Genomic DNA, 20516 nt, shown 5'->3' with positions numbered 1-20516 from the left:
GGTTATGATTGCTGTGAACAACAGGAGCCACTGAACAGTAATTTAGCTCATGAGTTTTCTGCATTCACTCCATTGCCTGTTACTAGTTTCACTTCCCATGCATGTTGTATGTCAGGGGCATGTGTATATTTTCTGTGGGAACTTCATAAATCTCATGTCACAGAGGTGGTTGGGTGTTTTTATGACAGTTAGTTGAAAAGATGTGCATTTAAAGAAGTCAGCAGTTCGGGATGGTAAGATTTGATCATACTTGCTGTTGTGTTGGCTGAAGAGCCAACACCGTGTTACTAGAGGAGGCCGAAATGCACGCGTTTTAGCTCACTCAGGCTGGCGTGAGGAGGGAAGAACTATACTAACGTGAGGTCTGGAACATGACAAGGAATTAGAATTCAGAAAGCGGACGTAATTAGTTTGGTACTTAACTTTAATCCATTAATGATGAATGTCGCTCTTGACGGTACATGATTCACAATATTATCTGTTCAGAATACATTCTTGAAGAATATGGTGCCTTGCTAGGTTGTAGAAAATGATGTAGCTGAAGGCTATGCTAAACTGTCGTCTCTGCAAATGAGAGCGTATGTAGTCAGTGAATTATCACTAGCAAAGTCAGCTGTAAAACTGGGGCGAGTGCTAGGGAGTCTCTCTAGACTAGACCTGCCGTGTGGCAGCGCTCAGTCTGCAATCACTGACAGTGACGACACGCGGGTCTGACGTATACTAACGGACCGCGGTCGATTTATAGGCTACCACCTAGCAAGTGTGGTGTCTGGCGGTGACACCACAGACATCACTAACTTAACTGGATGCTGTCAAACTGCCCATTGCTATACTCCATGTGTTTATATGGTAACCAGTCTTTTACCTTTGTGAGATTATTAGCACCTACTATCAGGTCAGTACTCACAAGTAACTAAAAGTGGCAGAAATAGTGAAGCACTGTCCCATAAGCAGTAATACACCTAACAAGTCACTGAACAAAAGAATTAAGTGTAGCACAAAATGCTGCCCATATTAACACAAAATGTCACAGTTCACAGGCAATATTATCATTCGACAATACTGCATTCACGTGAAAGAGATAGTCAGTGCCTCCTACCAACCATAACACAAACGTCAAAATATTCATAAACTTCTTGAGCTACAAAAATCAATTGAAAGTTTTTTTGGCATCGCTATTAATGATTCTTCACATATACAGGTACAAGTATTTCTGTAAACAAACTGTGCATAGCTGTAGCTTGAACAAAAACTGGGAACTTGTTAACTGGACCAGGGCTGGCTGGTGATGTCTGACTATTCTAAAACAGTCGTATGAACAAATCGTTATTTTGGAAATTACACGATCATTTAACAAACAGCTAGGTACAACATTGATACTCCGGATGGACTATAAGTTTTGACTAAATTGTGGTGTACAAAAATGTGGTAATCTAAGAATTTAGAAAAGTTTATGGAATCACTTCATGCATCCACACTAAGAATGCCCAGTTCACAGGTACCAGCGCCACATTAAAAAATTAGTTTACATATGCTAAATTATTCAAAATCATAATTAGTAGCTTAATTAATGAGTAAGGAGTCAGGAAAGTACTCTGTTAAAAGTTCAGAACCTAACAAGCCAAAAGGTAAAATAAGTAGTAGAAATTATGACAGTATGCAATTTTCAATGTCTATTATTTCAAAAGTTAATTATTCATGCAAAATAAAATATAAAAGTTGAGATGCCGGTTTTTATAACAAATGGCCATACTACTTTTACTGTAGGTGGAGCAAAGTCCAAGCTTTTCAAGTATTTAGGCGGGTTACATGTCACATATGTTCAGTATAAATAAGGGTATGATAACTAGCATAACAACTGGGGAGAAGATTATCAATCATTAGGGGAGCAGTCATTGAAGTGGGGTCGTTCCAGCTTGCTGTGTCACAATATGAATTAAATATAAAAACAAAGATGAGGTGACTTACCGAACAAAAGCGCTGGCAGGTCGATAGACACACAAACAAACACAAACACACACACAAAATTCAAGCTTTCGCAACAAACTGTTGCCTCATCAGGAAAGAGGGAAGGAGAGGGGAAGACGAAAGGAAGTGGGTTTTAAGGGAGAGGGTAAGGAGTCATTCCAATCCCGGGAGCGGAAAGACTTACCTTAGGGGGAAAAAAGGACAGGTATACACTCGCACACACGCACATATCCATCCACACATACAGACACAAGCAGACATATTTAAATATGTCTGCTTGTGTCTGTATGTGTGGATGGATATGTGCGTGTGTGCGAGTGTATACCTGTCCTTTTTTCCCCCTAAGGTAAGTCTTTCCGCTCCCGGGATTGGAATGACTCCTTACCCTCTCCCTTAAAACCCACTTCCTTTCGTCTTCCCCTCTCCTTCCCTCTTTCCTGATGAGGCAACAGTTTGTTGCGAAAGCTTGAATTTTGTGTGTGTGTTTGTGTTTGTTTGTGTGTCTATCGACCTGCCAGCACTTTTGTTCGGTAAGTCACCTCATCTTTGTTTTTATATATAATTTTTCCCACGTGGAATGTTTCCTTCCATTATAACAATATGAATTAAGTAAGATATACCCATACCAACAAAATTTGACAATTTCACAACATTAAGTAAGTAAGATATATACCAGAATTTATTTATTTATTTGTTTATTTTGATGATTCAGTTCATTAAAGGCAGTCCAAAATAGATTAGTTGCAGCACTTAGTTTTTTCTAAAAGTTTATCGTTGACCGTAATGACCTGTATTTGGCATTGTGCAGCGAGGCAGGGTATTGTAATTAATGTTATTAAGCTGTTATCTGTTATCAACAGTTTTCTTCATTTGGTTCAGAAGATACAGTCTTCATACATACATACATACATTAATACTTGTTCCACAGATAATGAATATGATATTTTGTAATGATGTGGAACATGTCACTTCTTCTTCCTCCTCCTATCCAGACTGAATAGTAAGCAAGGCTGATACATAATTCATCATTCACACATATTTGCATGTAACTCCACACAACTTAACATTTCAGAGATGCAATGTGCTTGCCAATTATGCCTGTTTAGACATATTATGCTGTTACTATATTTTCTCTTTCTTTTTCTTCGGTGAATATAATGTTCCCTTTTTTCAATATAGAGAATAAACAAGGTTACTAGATAATCATAATGGAGTATCAGAATTCATCATTCACACATACTTGCATTTATGAGGGCATGCTAAAAAGTAACGCCTCTGATATTTTGTATGTGAAAACCCATAAAGCTTTTTAGATAAAACAAATGTTGTTAACGTCTTTCAGGTCTACGTATTTAGTTCTCAACATAGTAAACCTAGCAATGAACAAATTTCTCCTAACGAGAGACCAGTTTGTTGATACTGTCGCTGTAGAATGCTTGACTTTGTTGATGGAGTCACAGCCTCACATCTGCTTGCACCACTTCATCACTATCAAAGTGAAGTTCTTGAAGGTGTTCTTTAAGGTTTGGAAACAAATGAAAATAAGATGGTGCCAAGTCAGGACTCTATGGAGAATGATCAATGACAGTCAGCTTGTTGCAGATGCCGTTGTACTTGTGTATGGTCTTTTAATTTGAAAGTTGATTACAGCACGCACTTTCTCATGCACTGACATAGATTAGTTCCACACAGCCATGTTACATGCTACAATTTGGAGCCCTCTAGCCCAAGAGAGCTGCAGATGTGTAGACATGAAGAATAAAGATGTAGAATGTTAATAACATTTGTTTTATTTAAAAAGCTTTAAGGTTTTCACATAAAAAATTCAGAGGTATTGTATTTCAGCAAGCTCTTGCTAATTCTTAAGAGATGATAATATCTCAGAGATACAATGTATTTGCTCATTATGCCTGTGCAGACGTATACTATTATTATCAGATTTATTTTCCTAATACATTTAATTTTTTTGCTCAATCTACATCTTCTGTCTATTTCTTAAGTAGTCTTCTGTAGATTTCCAGCTTTTCATGTAAAACTGTTTTTTTTTCTCCACTTATGTTTTGTGAATGCTTTTTTTCTGCTCATGTTTGGTCCTTTTTTATTTCACTTATTGTGAGCAATTTCAGGAGAAGTTGAAAATACATATCACAAGTATTACAATAATTGAAATACCAGACTCAGATTTTTCATTTATGTTTTGTATGTGCTAGTGGTTACAAATTACATCTAATAGTTATTTTTTCAGTAGTTCAATAACTATAACTTCTGTGTTTTCCGTACTTTCAATCACAAACATATTCTATCATTCAGGAAGAAGACTAGATGTTGCTGTGCAAGTAGCTGATCTTGAGAATTGCAGTTGGGAAAGTGATAGGACATTCGTTGTTGAGCTTGATGGTGGAAGAAGAGCAAGTCAAAGACTGAAGGTAAATCTCATAATTCTAATTTTGGTTTGAAAATTGGTATTCACTATAGTTCAATTCTTTTATCTTGGCGGCTCGCGCATGCCCACCCAGACGCGGGAGATTGCTGCGTTGCCAGTTGCACACGACGCACGCGCCAAAAGAAGCAGCGCCATAGTATAGCATAGTTCACAAGCTTACGTTTAGGGGGGAGCGCGCAGTTTATGAAGTAAAGCCACCACAGCCGCATTAACCCTTTCACTGCTACACAGACGTGCTCCCCGCATTCCGCGCTGTGCACGATTTTGTCACTGCACTGCTCGCCTGTGCAGACACATGGTGTTCTGACTGCTTTGACACTCTTATTCAATTCCATAAAAACTATTTGGCCCAAAAATTTGATTTTTACACCTCTTCTTGACTGATACCTTCCCCCCATAAATGACTTAATTTTGTTTCGATGTTCAACGCAGTTATTATGCAGCATTAAGTATAGTAAACCCTTGCACGAAATTTTGAAGAGTTTGCAGAGGTAAAAGTCCATAGAGTATACTTTCCGTATGGTCGATTTTAGTTGCCACAATGTTGAGAATGAAATGTGGACAAGATACCTAAATTTCATATAAAATTTACTGTATAACAATATCTCATTTAATTTAAGTACCACATAGGTGTCGTATGTAATAATGAGAAATATTCCATCTTTTGCGACTGTAAAAAAAGTTTTATTTACACCGGGCACGCTTAGCTTTATTTTAAAGCACTTCAATCAATCAAAAGGAAGTAGACAAAATACATTAAACAAAACTGTGGACTTACCAGTAACATTAGGACTTGAACATACCGTCTATCAGTGAAGTGCTCTGAGCTATGTCAAATATAATTTTTGTGTGTGGCAGACACAAACAGCATTTATTTGCTAAAACACTGATCAGCCAACACAAATGTTGAATATTGTGTTACCGCAGCACAAAACTACGAAAGGTCACATGGCAATGGAGGAGACAAAATACTGTCCACTGATGATGCTTCTAAAGAGAGAAAAGTGTCGGGTCTAAATAAGTCGCTTATTACAGTTGCAGAAGAGGAATATATTTCAATACCATTGGTAAAACTGCGACTGTGGAACAAAAACAAGAAAGAGAACATGAGTACCATTGTGTATGTGCCATACCTTTCATTGACTGAAGTGCTTTAAAATAAAGCCAAATGCGCCTGGTGTAAATAAAACTTTTATTACAGTCGCGAAAGACGGAATATTTCTCAATATTACATACAACACCTACGTGGTACTTAAATTAAATGAGATATAGTTATACAGTAAATTTTATATGAAATTTAGGTATCTTGTCCACATTTCATTCTCAACATTGTGGCAACTAAAATCGATCATACGGAAAGTATACGCTATGGACTTTCACCTGCAAACTCTTCTAAATTTTGGGCAATGGTTTACTACATTTAATGCTGCACAATAACTGCGTCGAACATCAAAACAAAATTAAGTCATTTGTGGGGGGAATGTATCAGTCAAGAAGAGGTGTAAAAATCAAATTTTTGGGCCAAATAGTTTTTGTGAAATCGAAAGATAAGTGTGTCAAAGCAGTGGGAACACCACGTGTCTGCAAAGGCGAGCAGTGCAGTGATGACAAAATCGCGCACATCGCGGAATGCGGGGAGCACCTGTCTGCAGCAGCGAAAGGGTTAATGTAGAGACAAAGCACTAGAAATTTCCAAGAATTGCATTCAAACGAATAAAATTCGTGAATAAGGCACTTCAATATTGTTTTTAAATATTAAGCACCACACGAGGTTTGAACTCATAACTTTCTGCTTAGCAGCCTAACACCTTAACCGTTACGCTAACGCAACTCGTCTGACAACAAACCTCCATGAGGTTTCTAACACGTCATGCAAAATACTGACAAACACTGTTGGTATGACTATGAATTACTCACGCTTCGTCGAAGTACAATAGGAAATAAACGATTACCACTGTTCTTTATTGCGAAAAAACGGTTCGTGAGATTGATACAAACACCTTTCCTTTCTATCGCCTGAATTAGGAGTATTATTGCTTGTTTGGTTTAATTAAATAGAATATGAAGCAATTGGTATAAAGAATGTTTTTTCCAAACATTCTGTAAAAGAAAGTCTGCTATCAAGACATTGCTTTTGTTCTATTACTTTATTTATGACTTAACGTTTCTAAAACTGAGGACACTCGTCTGTGCTCTGCACTGCAGTCGAGATCTGGCAACGTCGTTCTCTGTTCATTGGCTGACTGTGTTTTGTGACGTCAGATGTGCAGAACGAACCCAAACTCGGTCGCCAACATAAATGACGTGCACTTTAGCACAAAATTACTATCGGTACAAACAGATATTTATCTTAGTGCCAATACCTATTTTATGTCAATAAATGACTAATATCTGAGTCATTATTTTTGTTTCAAATAATAATAATAATAATAATAATAATAATATGATGATGATGATCATGATGTGAATACTGGTTTCTTAATCTACTGAGGGATATATTGTTCTGCAACAGCTTCTGAGAAGAGGTAGGTATTGTATGTAGAACACTTCGAATGACAGTGAAAAGAGTTCATGTCTACACACATCTTCCATTAAAATTTTTGTATTATAATGCAACTAAGAATGAAACAGTTTTCACTGATAATAATGCAGCCACAAATTTTACAGACAGATACACTGATAGACCGAATCGTTTTGACTACCTGCCTAATGCCATGTTGGTCCATCCAGCATTTTGCATGGTGTGGATTTGACAAGTCCGTGGTAGGCTCTCGGAGGTACGTGGCACTAGGTGTCTTTGATACTGGCTTTGTGACACAGGCACTTATCCTGCTGGAAGATACTGTCAGCTTTGTGGAAGATATCAGTCATAAAGGGATGCAGATGGTCTGCAATAATAATCACATAGTCCACAGCTGTCATGGTGCCTTCGATTACTACCAGCTGGCCCCATGAAAGTCAGTGTTAATGTCCTCTGTAGCGTGATACTGGCCCCCACTGGCCTCCATGCCTGGTACTCGTAGCCTAGATGATGTTGTATCCGAGCATGACCATCGACCTGGTGTAACAAGAAATGTGATTCATCTGACCAGGAAACATGTTTCCATTGATCCATGATTCAATCTTGATGATTCTATGCACACCGCAATAGTATTTGATGAGTCATTGAGTCAGGCATGAGAACATGTAGGGATCGTCTGCTGTGGACCTCCATGCTCAAAAATGTACATTAAGTGTAGTTCTATGAAACAATTGTGTCTGGAGTCAGTATTGTACTCTGTCATTGTATCTGCCTATTCTGCTTTACAGAGCAGGCAAGCCTCGTACCACCACCTTCCATGATGAGGCTTGGACGTCTCGTGGTTTACCTTCCTTCAGCAACTTCCCATAGATTCTCACAACAGCAGCCCATGAACTGCTAACCAGCATTGGCCATTTCTGAGATTCTTGTCCCCAGGTGCCAGGTCATAACAATCTGCCCTTTGCCAAAGTCACTTACGTCAATGTATTTCCCCATTTGTGGCCCATATCATCACTAGAATGATTTTCCGTTTGTCTCTGCTTCACTGATTACTATCCTTGCCACATCACATTCCACCAATCCCACTAGGTGGCATTAAGTCTCAGAGTGGGCAGTGATTATAACGTTTTGGCTCATTGTGTGTTTAGGCCTGGAAAATAACAACTCAGATGTTATAGCACTTTTTCTCTACTTCAGTAAAAGTTACCTACTTCCCAAACACTACAGGTACCATACAACCTGATGCCTACTTCCAGTTAAACAAAAAACTGGAGAAGAAAATCTGAAAAGTCACCTACCATCAGTTAACTGAAATAAGAACATTTGGAGCAGGACTGACAGAAATAAGTGAAAAAAAAGACATATCATTACTTGTTTCCAAATCTGGTATTTCCATAAATGTGAAGTATGATGTACCTTCCTCCATTTGCTGTTGGTACGTAGGAATTACATTTTCTATGACACTTTGTATTAATTTCATTTTTTTTCTTTTTAGTTTAATGCATCCCGATAATTTTTTTTTTTTTTTTTTTTTTTTTACTTGTGTTGTTAGATTGTATTTTTGTTCTATATTTAGTTCTAACATTTAAACTGTTGAAGACCAAGTAAAAATTACACAATGACCAGTGCAAAAACTGGTGAATTGTATGTATTATATATTTTGTTTCACCATTGTGAGTTACAATTCAATATCAGGAGTCAAAATATTATTCGCTTCAGCAAAATTATGTTGTGTACAGATCCCAACTATAAATGGTTGTGCAACACCAGAAACCGGTTCATCTTCTGCAGAATCAACCACTCGTCATACACAGAAATTAAAAGGTGCAGTCGAGTGTGATCATCAGTATTCCCAACAGCACAGAGATACTTCATCCAGTGAGGTTAGTGTTCTGTGAATTGCTTAATTAATTTATAAACAGTAGTTATGATGTGACTATCTGCCTCTACATCCTTAGCTGTCAACAATATCTTAAGAACGATCTGTTCCATATAAGAACATTTTTAATTTCTTGTAACTCATGTGAACATCATCAGTTTCTTTCTGCATATCTTCTGCTATTTTTTAGTTTGGTGTTCTACAGCGCTTTGAATTTACTCTTTAAATTATTGTTTTTTTTTTCTTTTTCTTTTTTTCCAGATATGTTTGTTATCTCAACAACGTGAAGCATTTACCTTCTCCCTAGGCTTTAGAGTTATTTCAGTATTCACTGTTGTGCCAGATCACCATGCTCAGAGTATTGGATCTGTACATTATAAAAACTTCCTGGAAGATTGCAAGTGTGTACCGAACTGGGACTCTAACCTGGGACCTTTGCCTTTTGTGGGCAAGTGCTCGACTGACTGTGCTTCGCAAGCAAGACTCACCACCCAGCCTTACAGTTCTGCTTCCGCCAGCAACTCGTGTGCTACCTTCCAAACTTCTCAGAAGTTCTCCTGTGAAACTTCTGTAGTTTGGAAAGTGGAGATGAGATAGTGGCAGCAGCAAAGCTGGTCACAAGTTGTGCTTGAATAGCTCAGTCATTCAAGCATTTCCCTGCCAAAGGCAGAGGTCCCTGGTTCGATTCCCAGTCCAGCACTCAGTTTTAATCTGCCAGGAAGTTTCATATCAGCACAACCTCTGCTACAGAGTGAAAAATTTACTCTGGGCATTACTGTTTACGGATTGTTGATTCTTTGTAGTTTCTTGTACATTTTTTCTATTCTTTTTCCTAGTTTTCATCATCATTGTGTAATAGGAACATTTTAATTTCTTATTGTCACAAATAACTTTTGAATTCACCTATCCCTTAACAGCCTCTTCTCTCCAGTTATCTCTGTTATGTTCTTTATGCACATTGGCCCTGTCAGTACATGGTACATACTCCAGCTAGGACCTTTGTGTAGTTTCTTTTCATTATAACCATCGACAGCATTTTTATTTTATTTGTGGAACTGTCACTATTTCAACTTTCCTTTATGCATTATATTAAACAGTTCCCTCAGCAATGTAATGATATACTGTTCTCTCATTTTTTGCCTTTTCCCTGTTTGTTGTAATGCATCAAAACTATGTAGCCATTGTATGGTTTTTCTCATGTGCAGTACAACAGTCTCAGTCTCCACTGTACCTTTCAAAATTGTCCTTTTTACCAGTGATATATATAATAGAGGGAAACATTCCATGTGGGAAAAATACCTTGGGTTGCAAAAGCTTGAAATTTGTGTGTGTGTTTGTGTTTTTTATTGTGTCTATCAACATACCATCACTATCTCGTTTGGTAACATTCCACGTGGGAAAAATATATGTAAAAAACAAAGATGCTGTAACTTACCAAACGAGAAAGCGCTGGTATGTTGATAGACACAATAAAATAAAAAACACACAAACACACACACAAATATTCAAGCTTTCGCAACCCATGGTTGCTTCATCAGAAAAGAGGGAAGGAGAGGGAAAGACGAAAGGATGTGGGTTTTAAGGGAGAGGGTAAGGAGTCATTCCAATCCCGGAAGCGGAAAGACTTACCTTAGGGGGCACACACACACACACACACACACACACACACACACACACATCCGCACATATACATAGACACAGACATAATATTTCTAAATCTATTTTTGCTGTTGTTCTGTAAGTGTACCTTTTCTGTGTCACTGTGTGTTCATTTCATTTTCATGCTTAGTTTATTACGCCATTTTTTTTTTTTTTGAAGCTTGACCTTTTTCCAATCTACTTGTGCTGTCTGTTTATTTTGTGTTTAGTTCTAGAATTTACCTATTGCAGACTGTAGATAATAGGTTTTCACTTATGGGTCTTGTTGCTAATGCATATTCTCTTCTTCTGTCAGTTTATTTTTCCAATCTCCCAGTCTATCAAATCTTTTCCATTACAAATTGTGTACTCGTACTGAATCAACAGGAAGTACTTCTAGCAGTTACATAGTTTTTAGAATGGGAATGTGGTAATTCACCCCGAAATTTTCAACAGGAAGTACTTCTAGCAGTTATATAGTTTTTAGAATGGGAATGTGGTAATTCACCCCAAAATTTTCCCAGATAAAAAAGGAAAAGAAGAGAGTGCAATCTGCAAACTATATTTAAAAATTTCTTGCAGTTAATAAGCTCACCAGATAAAACATTGCTACCCTGATGTTTTAATAATGGAAGCTGCCAGTGGTCTCAAATGAGGTGGTTTAGGGCAACTGGCATGGTGTACTGGCTAGTGTTCAGGGTGTAAGTAAATGTGGCATAGTACAGTGCCTGTCTCATTCAATGTCTGTAACATGAAGTTTAAAGCTGATATGATACAGGGGCAGAAGGGGGTACCAAAGGTCACCCTCTGAAGAAAGTAGCAGGAATTACGTGTGTATCATCACGTACAGTGCCAGACATTTTAATTGAAGCGAAAAGAAGATCACAATAGACCGATACAGAGTTTGGAGGAATTCACACTGCATGGACAGTTGGAGTAGAGCTGAACACAAGAGCCCATTTCTCACTCCTATCAGCAAGTTTTCTTTTCACACTGTAGAAAGAAATGCCAATAGTGTCCCATAAATGATTTGAAACTATTTTTCTCATCAGTCAAATTGTGTATCTGCCCGTTTAGGGTTGGCATGAGATATTATTTTGATCATGGACTATAGGAATTTTTCCAAGAGATACGTCTACACAGGGTGTTTAGGGAGTCACTCTTTGTGACAGTTTCACAGTAGAGTTTCCCAGTAATCCAGGAAATATTTATCTTAGTATAATGCTAGTCATGGACCACAAGAGTTACCAATCAGATTATTAATTTCAATTGATAATGATCATCACCATGCTTAAAATCGTACATACAAAGGGGGAGCTTGACAGACAAATATATCCAAACTACATAAATGCAGAATCAGAAATCAATTTAAGCAAAATGGAAACGTTCCCGTACCTGAGCAGATGCAGTATACTAAACATATTGTGTCATTACATATAACAATGGTACAGTTTATTGTTTTGTACTAAGTGTAAAAGAATTTTCCAGTGGGGGTTAGTGCAACTAGATATAAAAGCACAAGTAATTGTGCTTAATATCATATATAAAAATAAAATGTAATGAGGAAGGGACCTCTATTTAAAGTAAGTGTAACTAAGTTGCAATATTACACAGTACTGTCGCACTGTGCAATTGGTAGTCAAAACGAAAAAACTGAAGCTCACTAATAAATACAGTAGAGCAGAACATGAATGCACGTGCTGCATCCACTTAACAATTGCAATCACCCAAATGGCTCACAGTTTCACGCAAATAAATGGAAAACAATTGTCACCGGACATAAACAACACTGTTGTCACACATATGATCCATTAATAAAAGCTACAGATATAACTCTAAAACTGTAGATTATGGCTCCAAAAAATATCTGGTATGAGCATACAAAATGTGCCCAACTAAAGATCAGTCAAAAGTTCAGTAGTATGTACTCTGTAAATCAGAACAGCTGTATAAATGGATCTAAAACACACTCCAGTAATATGTAAAGATGATTAACCCCTAGTAAAATATAAAAATATACAAACTGTGGCAACTCAATGCTTACATAAAATGTATAGACCACCAAGTGGCAAAAAGAGAAAATAAGAATATATTGAACTAGAATACATAGACAGTAGTCATGTTATAACCGTAAAAGGTGCATACGTTGTGAGAGTTAAAATTAAATAAGAAATCTGTAGTAAAAAAAGATCACTGTAATAACTTACTCTATATATGCCTCAAGACCACTGGTTGGGGGAGAATTATCATATAGTTATATGTCATATATATAGTATGGCATTCCATACAGTACATGTTATTACATATATATTCACAATTTGTTGTGAGACTATACGATGAAGAGCCATTGGGACACTTCTGACCTATCATTTGCTGACTGCAATGAAATTCCTCTCTGTTCTTCTTTCTTAATTTTGTTACAAGCACACATCATATCTTTTTCATTGTACCTGTTAGCTACTGCTATTTTTTTTTTTAAGGTATTCAGTTTGTCATGTATTTTCTCAATTGAACAGAGGAGGATTTTGTCACAGTTAGCTAATGAAAGTAAAAATATTGCTAATGTAGAGCTGCATCTGTCTCATTTTGTGGTAAAGCATCACAACAAATTGATAAGTGCTTCAGAAGGTCCAACATCAGCTGTGGATTCTAAGTAAATAATATGCTATGATGGAGAAGTAAACATAATGTTGTTGTTGTTGTTGTGGTCTTCAGTCCTGAGACTGGTTTGATGCAGCTCTCCATGCTACTCTATCCTGTGCAAGCTTTTTCATCTCCCAGTACCTACTGCAACCTACATCCTTCTGAATCTGCTTAGTGTATTCATCTCTTGGTCTCCCTCTACGATTTTTACCCTCCACGCTGCCCTCCAATACTAAATTGGTGATCCCTTGATGCCTCAGAACATGTCCTACCAACCGATCCCTTCTTCTGGTCAAGTTGTGCCACAAACTTCTCTTCTCCCCAATCCTATTCAATACTTCCTCATTAGTTATGTGATCTACCCATCCACCACATTTCGAAAGCTTCTATTCTCTTCTTGTCCCAACTATTTATCGTCCATGTTTCACTTCCATACATGGCTACACTCCATACGAATACTTTCAGAAATGACTTCCTGACACTTAAATCTATACTGGATGTTAACAAATTTCTCTTCTTCAGAAACGCTTTCCTTGCCATTGCCAGCCTACATTTTATATCCTCTCTACTTCGACCATCATCAGTTATTTTGCTCCCCAAATAGCAAAACTCCTTTACTACTTTAAGTGCCTCATTTCCAAATCTAATTCCCTCAGCATCACCCGACTTAATTAGACTACATTCCATTATCCTTGTTTTGCTTTTGTTGATGTTCATCTTATATCCTCCTTTCAAGACACTGTCCATTCCATTCAACTGCTCTTCCAAGTCCTTTGCTGTCTCTGACAGAATTACAATGTCATCGGCGAACCTCAAAGTTTTTATTTCTTCTCCATGAATTTTAATACCTACTCCGAATTTTACTTTTGTTTCCTTTACTGCTTGCTCAATATACAGATTGAACAACATCGGGGAGAGGCTACAACCCTGTCTTACTCCCTTCCCAACCACTGCTTCCCTTTCATGTCCCTCGACTCTTATAACTGCCATCTGGTTTCTGTACAAATTGTAAATAGCCTTTCGCTCCCTGTATTTTACCCCTGCCACCTTTAGAATTTGAAAGAGAGTATTCCAGTCAACATTGTCAATAGCTTTCTCTAAGTCTACAAATGGTAGAAACATAATATAGGAAAGAAAAGCAAGTTTTCAAGGTTGGGAGTGTATAGAATTGATTGTGGTCATGTGACCATTACTATGTAGGCCAGACCATCAGGTCTTTTGATGTGAAATTTAGAGGGCATTTGTGACCACGTAATGTGTCCACAATTCACTTGCATTTATCTGAGGGTGTACGTAAGTTAGATGCCATAGAGTATAGTATGAACAGTCTCCACAGTCTACATTTCAGTATCATTCTCCACAGTACACCAAGTTGGTGCACCCTCAGTCTCCTGGAGGCATTGGAGATGTGCAAACGTAAGAAAAATCAGCCTGATAAAGTGCTTAATGAGCGGATTGATATTGCGCCTAGTGCATATTTCAGCTTTGATAATTTTCTTGTAGATTTTTATGTTTTGCCACCTCCTTTCTCTCTGTCTAGCTAGTTCCTACATTTTATTAGTTGGTAATAACACACACTTCAGGAAATGTTGTACAGCATTGCTTGTAAATGTAAGTAAACCAGAATGGTTAGCAGACATGGGGCATATGAAGAGTAAATTGCTAATGTCACTTTTGTCGACTGTAGCTTTCTTATTTACTTTTAAGGGGACTGCACCATAGTTCAGGCCGAAAAAAATCGCGTTTCGGTTTTCATCATATTTTGATAGATTAAGGTTTTATTTAAGTACTCTGAAACGGATTCTGCTGAAAATGTTTTTGAGCATTTAAGGAGCATTTTCCTACCACGTGTGTTTATGTGCCACACCCACTTTTCTGCATATATTTTAGATCTTTACAACCCCTACATTGCATGTTAGGGACCCTTTTTTTTTTTTTACTCCCGAGTGTGTTGGCTATCCTTGGAATGCAACGGTGGGTATTCTTTTGTTTCTGCTGTTTGTAAACAACACGCTTTCAAACACGCGGTTAGTTTTGTTCTAGTGTGATTGGAAACTTGCAGGTATACTATGGCCAGGCAATTAGGAGAAATAATGAAAATCTGGAGGCAATGAAGAGAGATGTTTGGGCCATATTCTTCCATAAATCCTCTACTGTTGATAAGCCATGTCATGGATTGTGTCCATCAGGAGAAAATTCGTAGTGCAAATACAATAGGGCTCAGGCAACTGGAGAATCTTATTCTCACCAGCGTTCTCTTCCTGCTGCTGTTATTACAGTAATTAAACCTATTTTCAGAGACTTGGATCATCCTGACCTTCTAAGGAAATGTCTGCATGGGCAGACACAGAACCCAAATTAATGTTTCAACAGCATAATTTGGAACTGCCTTCCTAAAACTGTATTTGTAGGCATGCATACAATGAAACTAGGAGTTCATGATACTGTTATTACATTCAATTGTGGTAATATTGGAAAGTGTTGGGTACTGAAAAATCTGGGAATTAATCCTGTGAAAATATGGTCACTGGGCTGCAACATTGCAATAAAATGAGGATAGCCGATGCAGACAGGTCTGCATCTGAAATTGCCAAAAAAGTAAGACAAACATCCAGGAAGGTGAAAAAGAAACTGGAAGACCTGCCAGAGGCCAAAGAAGGGCCATCATATGCAGCAGGACAGTTTTAATTAACTGTAAGTAACAAATTTCAAAAGTTTTTTCTTTAAAGTCAGTTTCCTGCAAACTAAAATTTTCAGTACATATGCCCCTTATCAGAAACTATCATAGATAAATGAATGAAATTTTCAGAGACTCTGCATAACATAAAAAGCCACCTCTGGGACTACATTCATTAATATTCCCCCATTAGGATGTTCACCAAAAAAATGTATTTCTTAAAATTTCCATAAAATGGATAAAGTAGATTTTAGCACAGTTGACTCTATTAGCATCATGTAACGTACAGTGAAAATATTAAAGGTCCTGCATCAAATAGTTTTTTCAGAAATGGGTCAAATACTTGTCTCAATTAACATGGGTTAGTAGGCAGGGTGTGGTCCCCTTAACACCCCATCCGAAGGACGCATCAGCGTCAACAGTGTCACATGCCCTCACTCCAGTAGACACTGGAGTGGTTCAGAATTTAATGCAGGACATTGCCACAAAGATTGGTGATCAGGAACTTTATGCCACCATCCCTCCTTTCCTTTTGTCAGAAAGGTAAAGGGAAAACTGCCAAAGGCATGTGATGGACCCGGACACTCACTCATCCAAGTACAGGTCATGCCCGATGTTGCTTGACTTCAAAGATTTGGCGGGAACCGGTGTATCCCATTCGGCAAGACCACTGATTTGATGCACATATTTTATATATATATATGTGTGTATATTATTGGTGATAAGTACAATAAGCGGAAGAATGAAAAAGAAAATTAAAAATGTATTAGATGGCGAGCAATTAGATACCAAAATAGGTAAAAGCACCAGAGGCAGTTTTGATGTTGCTCTTGATAATAGAATCATTCGGAAAAATTAACATTGTTCTGTAATGTTTGTATACCTAACATATGTACAGTGCAAGGTGTTCAAAAATATGAGAAAAGTAGGGGTAAGCTACAGGGAAAGATGGTAGTAGACAACATGAACAAAAATCTAGAGCGAACAATAGGAATGAAACACCAGGAACGAAAGATCAGGATAGAAAGATCTAAGGCAGGGGTGGAGCCTTTCTCCATTATTGTTCAATCCGTTCAGCAAAAGAAAATAAAAGAAAGATTCAGAAATGGAATTAAAATTCAGGGTGGAAATATGTCAATGATAAGATTACCTGATGACATTTCTGCCCTCAGTGATAATGATGAAGAAATATAGGACCTTTGAATGAATGATGAAAGACTGTAGATCGAGAGTAAACTGAAGAAAGACGAAAGTAAAGAGGAGTAGCAGAAATGAGATTAGCGTAAAATTTAAAATCAAAATTGGGGGCAACTAAATAGACGAACTGAAGGAATTCAGCCGCCTTGAAAGCTAAAAACAGCGCATTACGGACGAAGCAAAGATGATATAAAAAGCAAGATGGTAAAGGGAAAGAAGGAATTCCTCACTAAAATAAGTTTTCTAATATCGACAATTCGCTTTAATTTCAGGAAGAAATTCCTAAAAATGTCTGAAAAACAGCATGTATGGAAATGAGTCATGAACCTTGGGAAAGTTAGAAAAGAAGACAATCACAATGTTTGAGATGTAACATTACAGAAGGATATTAAAAATCAAATTTACATAAGAAATCAGATGATTCTCTTCAGAATGGGCATGGAAAAGTGTATGTGGAAAACAGTGACTGGAAGGAGGAGAGGGATGTTAGGACACGTATTATGACTTTAGAGGGAGATGTAGAGGCCAAAAAACAGTTGTGGGAGACGGAGACTGGAATATATTAATAAATAATTGTGAATTTTGAGTGTAAGTGCTACTCTGAGATGTTCTTCTATCAATAATTTCTCTTAATTTTTTCTTCCATTTTGCTTTTAACAATTTCAACACTTCTCTTAATCTCCCCTCTCTTCCTCTCCCTCTTTCCATCTCCCCTCCATCCCTCCGTCTCCATTTCCCTCTCCCTTCCCCTTCCACCTCCTTCATCTCCACCCTCCCTCTCCCATTTCCTCCCTCCCTCTTCCCTCTCTCTCTATCTCCCTCCCTCTCCATCCCACGGCAACAGAAATACAGGTTTGTGTTTCGATCGTGCACACAGCTTTTAACTTGTCACAAACGTAATCTGCAGCGTGGATTTCACTAAAGAGTAAAAATATGTCATCTCTACAACTGCTGTAAAATTGAATAGACATATGGAGCTGTAACAGTAACAGTGTCTTGATGAAGGAGTTAAAATAAAATATGACACAGTCACATAGATGTGACAATTATATGGTTTTTTATTCTAAAATGTTATGTATTTGTGTATTGAAGAATTGTTCAGTAAAAATGAGCTGTCAGATATTTCAGGAAATTTTGTTTGCAGAATTAATTCAGTGAATAAACTGATGTTTTGATGTAGCAGGTACATCAGACAGGAGGTAAGAGGAGCAATTGGAGGTCTCAGCCGGATGCATGTATGCTTCAAGCATTGAGTGAACGTCTGCGTCAGCAGGAGCATTACTGCCACGAGTTGCAGCAGAAAATACGGCAGTATCAGCAACATGCAGATCTTATGCTTCAGCGTAAGTACTTTTTTAATAGTTAAAATCCTAAGTCAGCGTGCATTCATTAATGTTGCCCTCTCTCTCTCTCTCTCTCTCTCTCTCTCTCTCTCTCTCTCACACACACACACACACACACACACACACACACACACACACACAGAGAGAGAGAGAGAGAGAGAGAGAGAGAGAGAGACATTTCATCCAAATTGGAAACTCCACTGCTGCCTTCTACTTGTCAATATTGACCACAAATATCAGCTTCATCAATTTTATGGGCCTTCCATTTCTAAGATCAATGATCTATGTTTATGTAAAAGTGTCTAACCTGTAGTCCGTTTGTTATCAAAAGTGTGTGTGTGTTCTTTTTTTCCAACTGACAGAAACATGGCAGCAGCATAAGGAAGAGATAGCAGAGCTACAGTCACTTCTTCACTCTACGCAGGAACGGTTGTTGCAGCAGACTTCAGTTTGCAAGGATCAGGTAAATGGAAAATTTGAATTCTATCCTTTATAGCAACATCAAGTAGGCTTTTCAGAATAGAATGTTTCTTACTGTAACATGACGGAAAATGAAGAAGTGAAAATAAAATGAATTTTAGACTCTACAGTTTTTAGATTTGACAAGTTAACAGGCAGTTTTGGGTTGCCAATGTTTTCATTTGTCATCCTACTAGATAATACCCAATTTAAATATGTTATTTCATTTTCTTCTTCTATGATGATGATTACTTACGAAAAAATTGTAGGAGAATGAATAAAATGCAAATGCACATGTGGAGGATATATGGCCTCTAACTGTTGTGTGAAATGCAATTGCTTGAGACTGAACATTGCTTGCACCGGATATTTAACAATAGTTTAAATTATAGTGTTTCTTGAAGGAATGTTGGAGAATTTTCATTTAATGCACAGCTTCATTTTCATGCAGAAAAATTTTGGCGTGGCGGTTTTCTTCGTCATTATAAAGATAACATTACTTTTCAATATATTTACTGCTTTGCAGATTTTATTGCTGATAAAAGTCAGTTTCAGTGGTAATACAAGATGCAAGAAAAATTTCATGTGTACATTACTTCTGTGTCCAAGGTTCTGAGTGTAGTTGCATACTCTGGTGATGATATAATCAGCAAGCTCCTGTCTAACATAAAGCAAAAAATTGGATATCCCTGCCAGTTCAAAAGGCAAAGAGAAACGCACCTCATTACCCACTCTTTTGGGAAATGTCTGAATATCTAGATTTAGGACTTAAAATTTCTGTTACGCACATGGAAGATAGCAGTGTTTGTTATAAAGTTGCATAACATGTAATAATCCTTATCTATGTAAAAGTGAATGTTTCTCTTCTATGCACTCCTATACCATTCATCCAATTACAAAGAAACTTTGGTGAGTTGTTGCGTGTGCACAGCTGTGGAGGTTTCTGAGGCTGTAAGAACAACCTTCCTCCCAAAGGGGTGGGGGAGAAAAGGGGCTGACATAGCATATGTGGCAATTTCAACAAACTTTTTATATACATGTCTCATTATTTGTACAAACCTATTGTAGGGGGATGGGTGTGCAGGTGAGAAGCTGTGATATGTAAAAATATATGTGTGTGTGGGACAGGGGTCGTAAAGACAATAACATATCTGCCTCTCTCTGTAATGACTGAAGCGTTTCCACCAAACTTGGTACAAATATCATTGGAGAATTACTGTGACAGTAAGAACCTCATAGCATCCCTATAGATGAGTATTGATATGAATTGTAAGAGCATAACTCAAGGAGCAATTTCTACCAAATTTGGTGTATACTTGACTTATTATTTGCATACAAATTCTGTTTGAATAAGATAACTGTACTACCTGTAGGGATGGTAGGGGAGATATGTAAAAGAGTTTGGACATGACCTGTTGGTATTCTTTTACTGCATTTAGTTGACTTGGAATACTTTAAAAGTGTGAAATGCAATTTTTCTCTTATTTGAGTTTTTCAAAGTGTCAACCAACTCAAGAGACTGGCCACTGCAGCAAGCCAACAATTTTGTCAGCATATATAGGCAAAGCCATGGGGAAAATGCTAGTGTACTATAAATAGGATTCAGTATTTATGGATGTAAACATATTTTCTTTGAAGAATACAATAGTAAAATCTATTAAATATTAGTCTGTGAATAGCAGAGAAACAGCAGCTATATAGTAAAACTGAGGGGACAGCAGTGAAAAAGTAGTGGCTTTCTTACTAAT

The 20516-nt window shown here is 37.5% G+C and overlaps 1 protein-coding gene across 1 annotated transcript in view; it reads left to right on the top strand.

The window, feature by feature from the left end:
* Positions 1 to 20516, top strand: part of LOC126416789 (ninein-like protein) — a 145112-nt gene that overhangs the window by 119293 nt on the left and 5303 nt on the right. The window contains exons 17-20 of the mRNA XM_050084656.1: positions 4279 to 4394; positions 8672 to 8815; positions 18150 to 18309; positions 18672 to 18772. Of these exons, the coding sequence (XP_049940613.1) occupies positions 4279 to 4394; positions 8672 to 8815; positions 18150 to 18309; positions 18672 to 18772 (521 nt within the window). The remainder of the gene's footprint in view (positions 1 to 4278; positions 4395 to 8671; positions 8816 to 18149; positions 18310 to 18671; positions 18773 to 20516) is intronic.

Source organism: Schistocerca serialis, chromosome 8 (assembly GCF_023864345.2).
Source record: "Schistocerca serialis cubense isolate TAMUIC-IGC-003099 chromosome 8, iqSchSeri2.2, whole genome shotgun sequence".
Lineage (NCBI taxonomy): Eukaryota > Metazoa > Arthropoda > Insecta > Orthoptera > Acrididae > Schistocerca > Schistocerca serialis.
The sequence above is the reverse complement of the archived record's forward strand: the minus strand, read 5'-3'. Positions and strand labels throughout refer to the sequence as shown.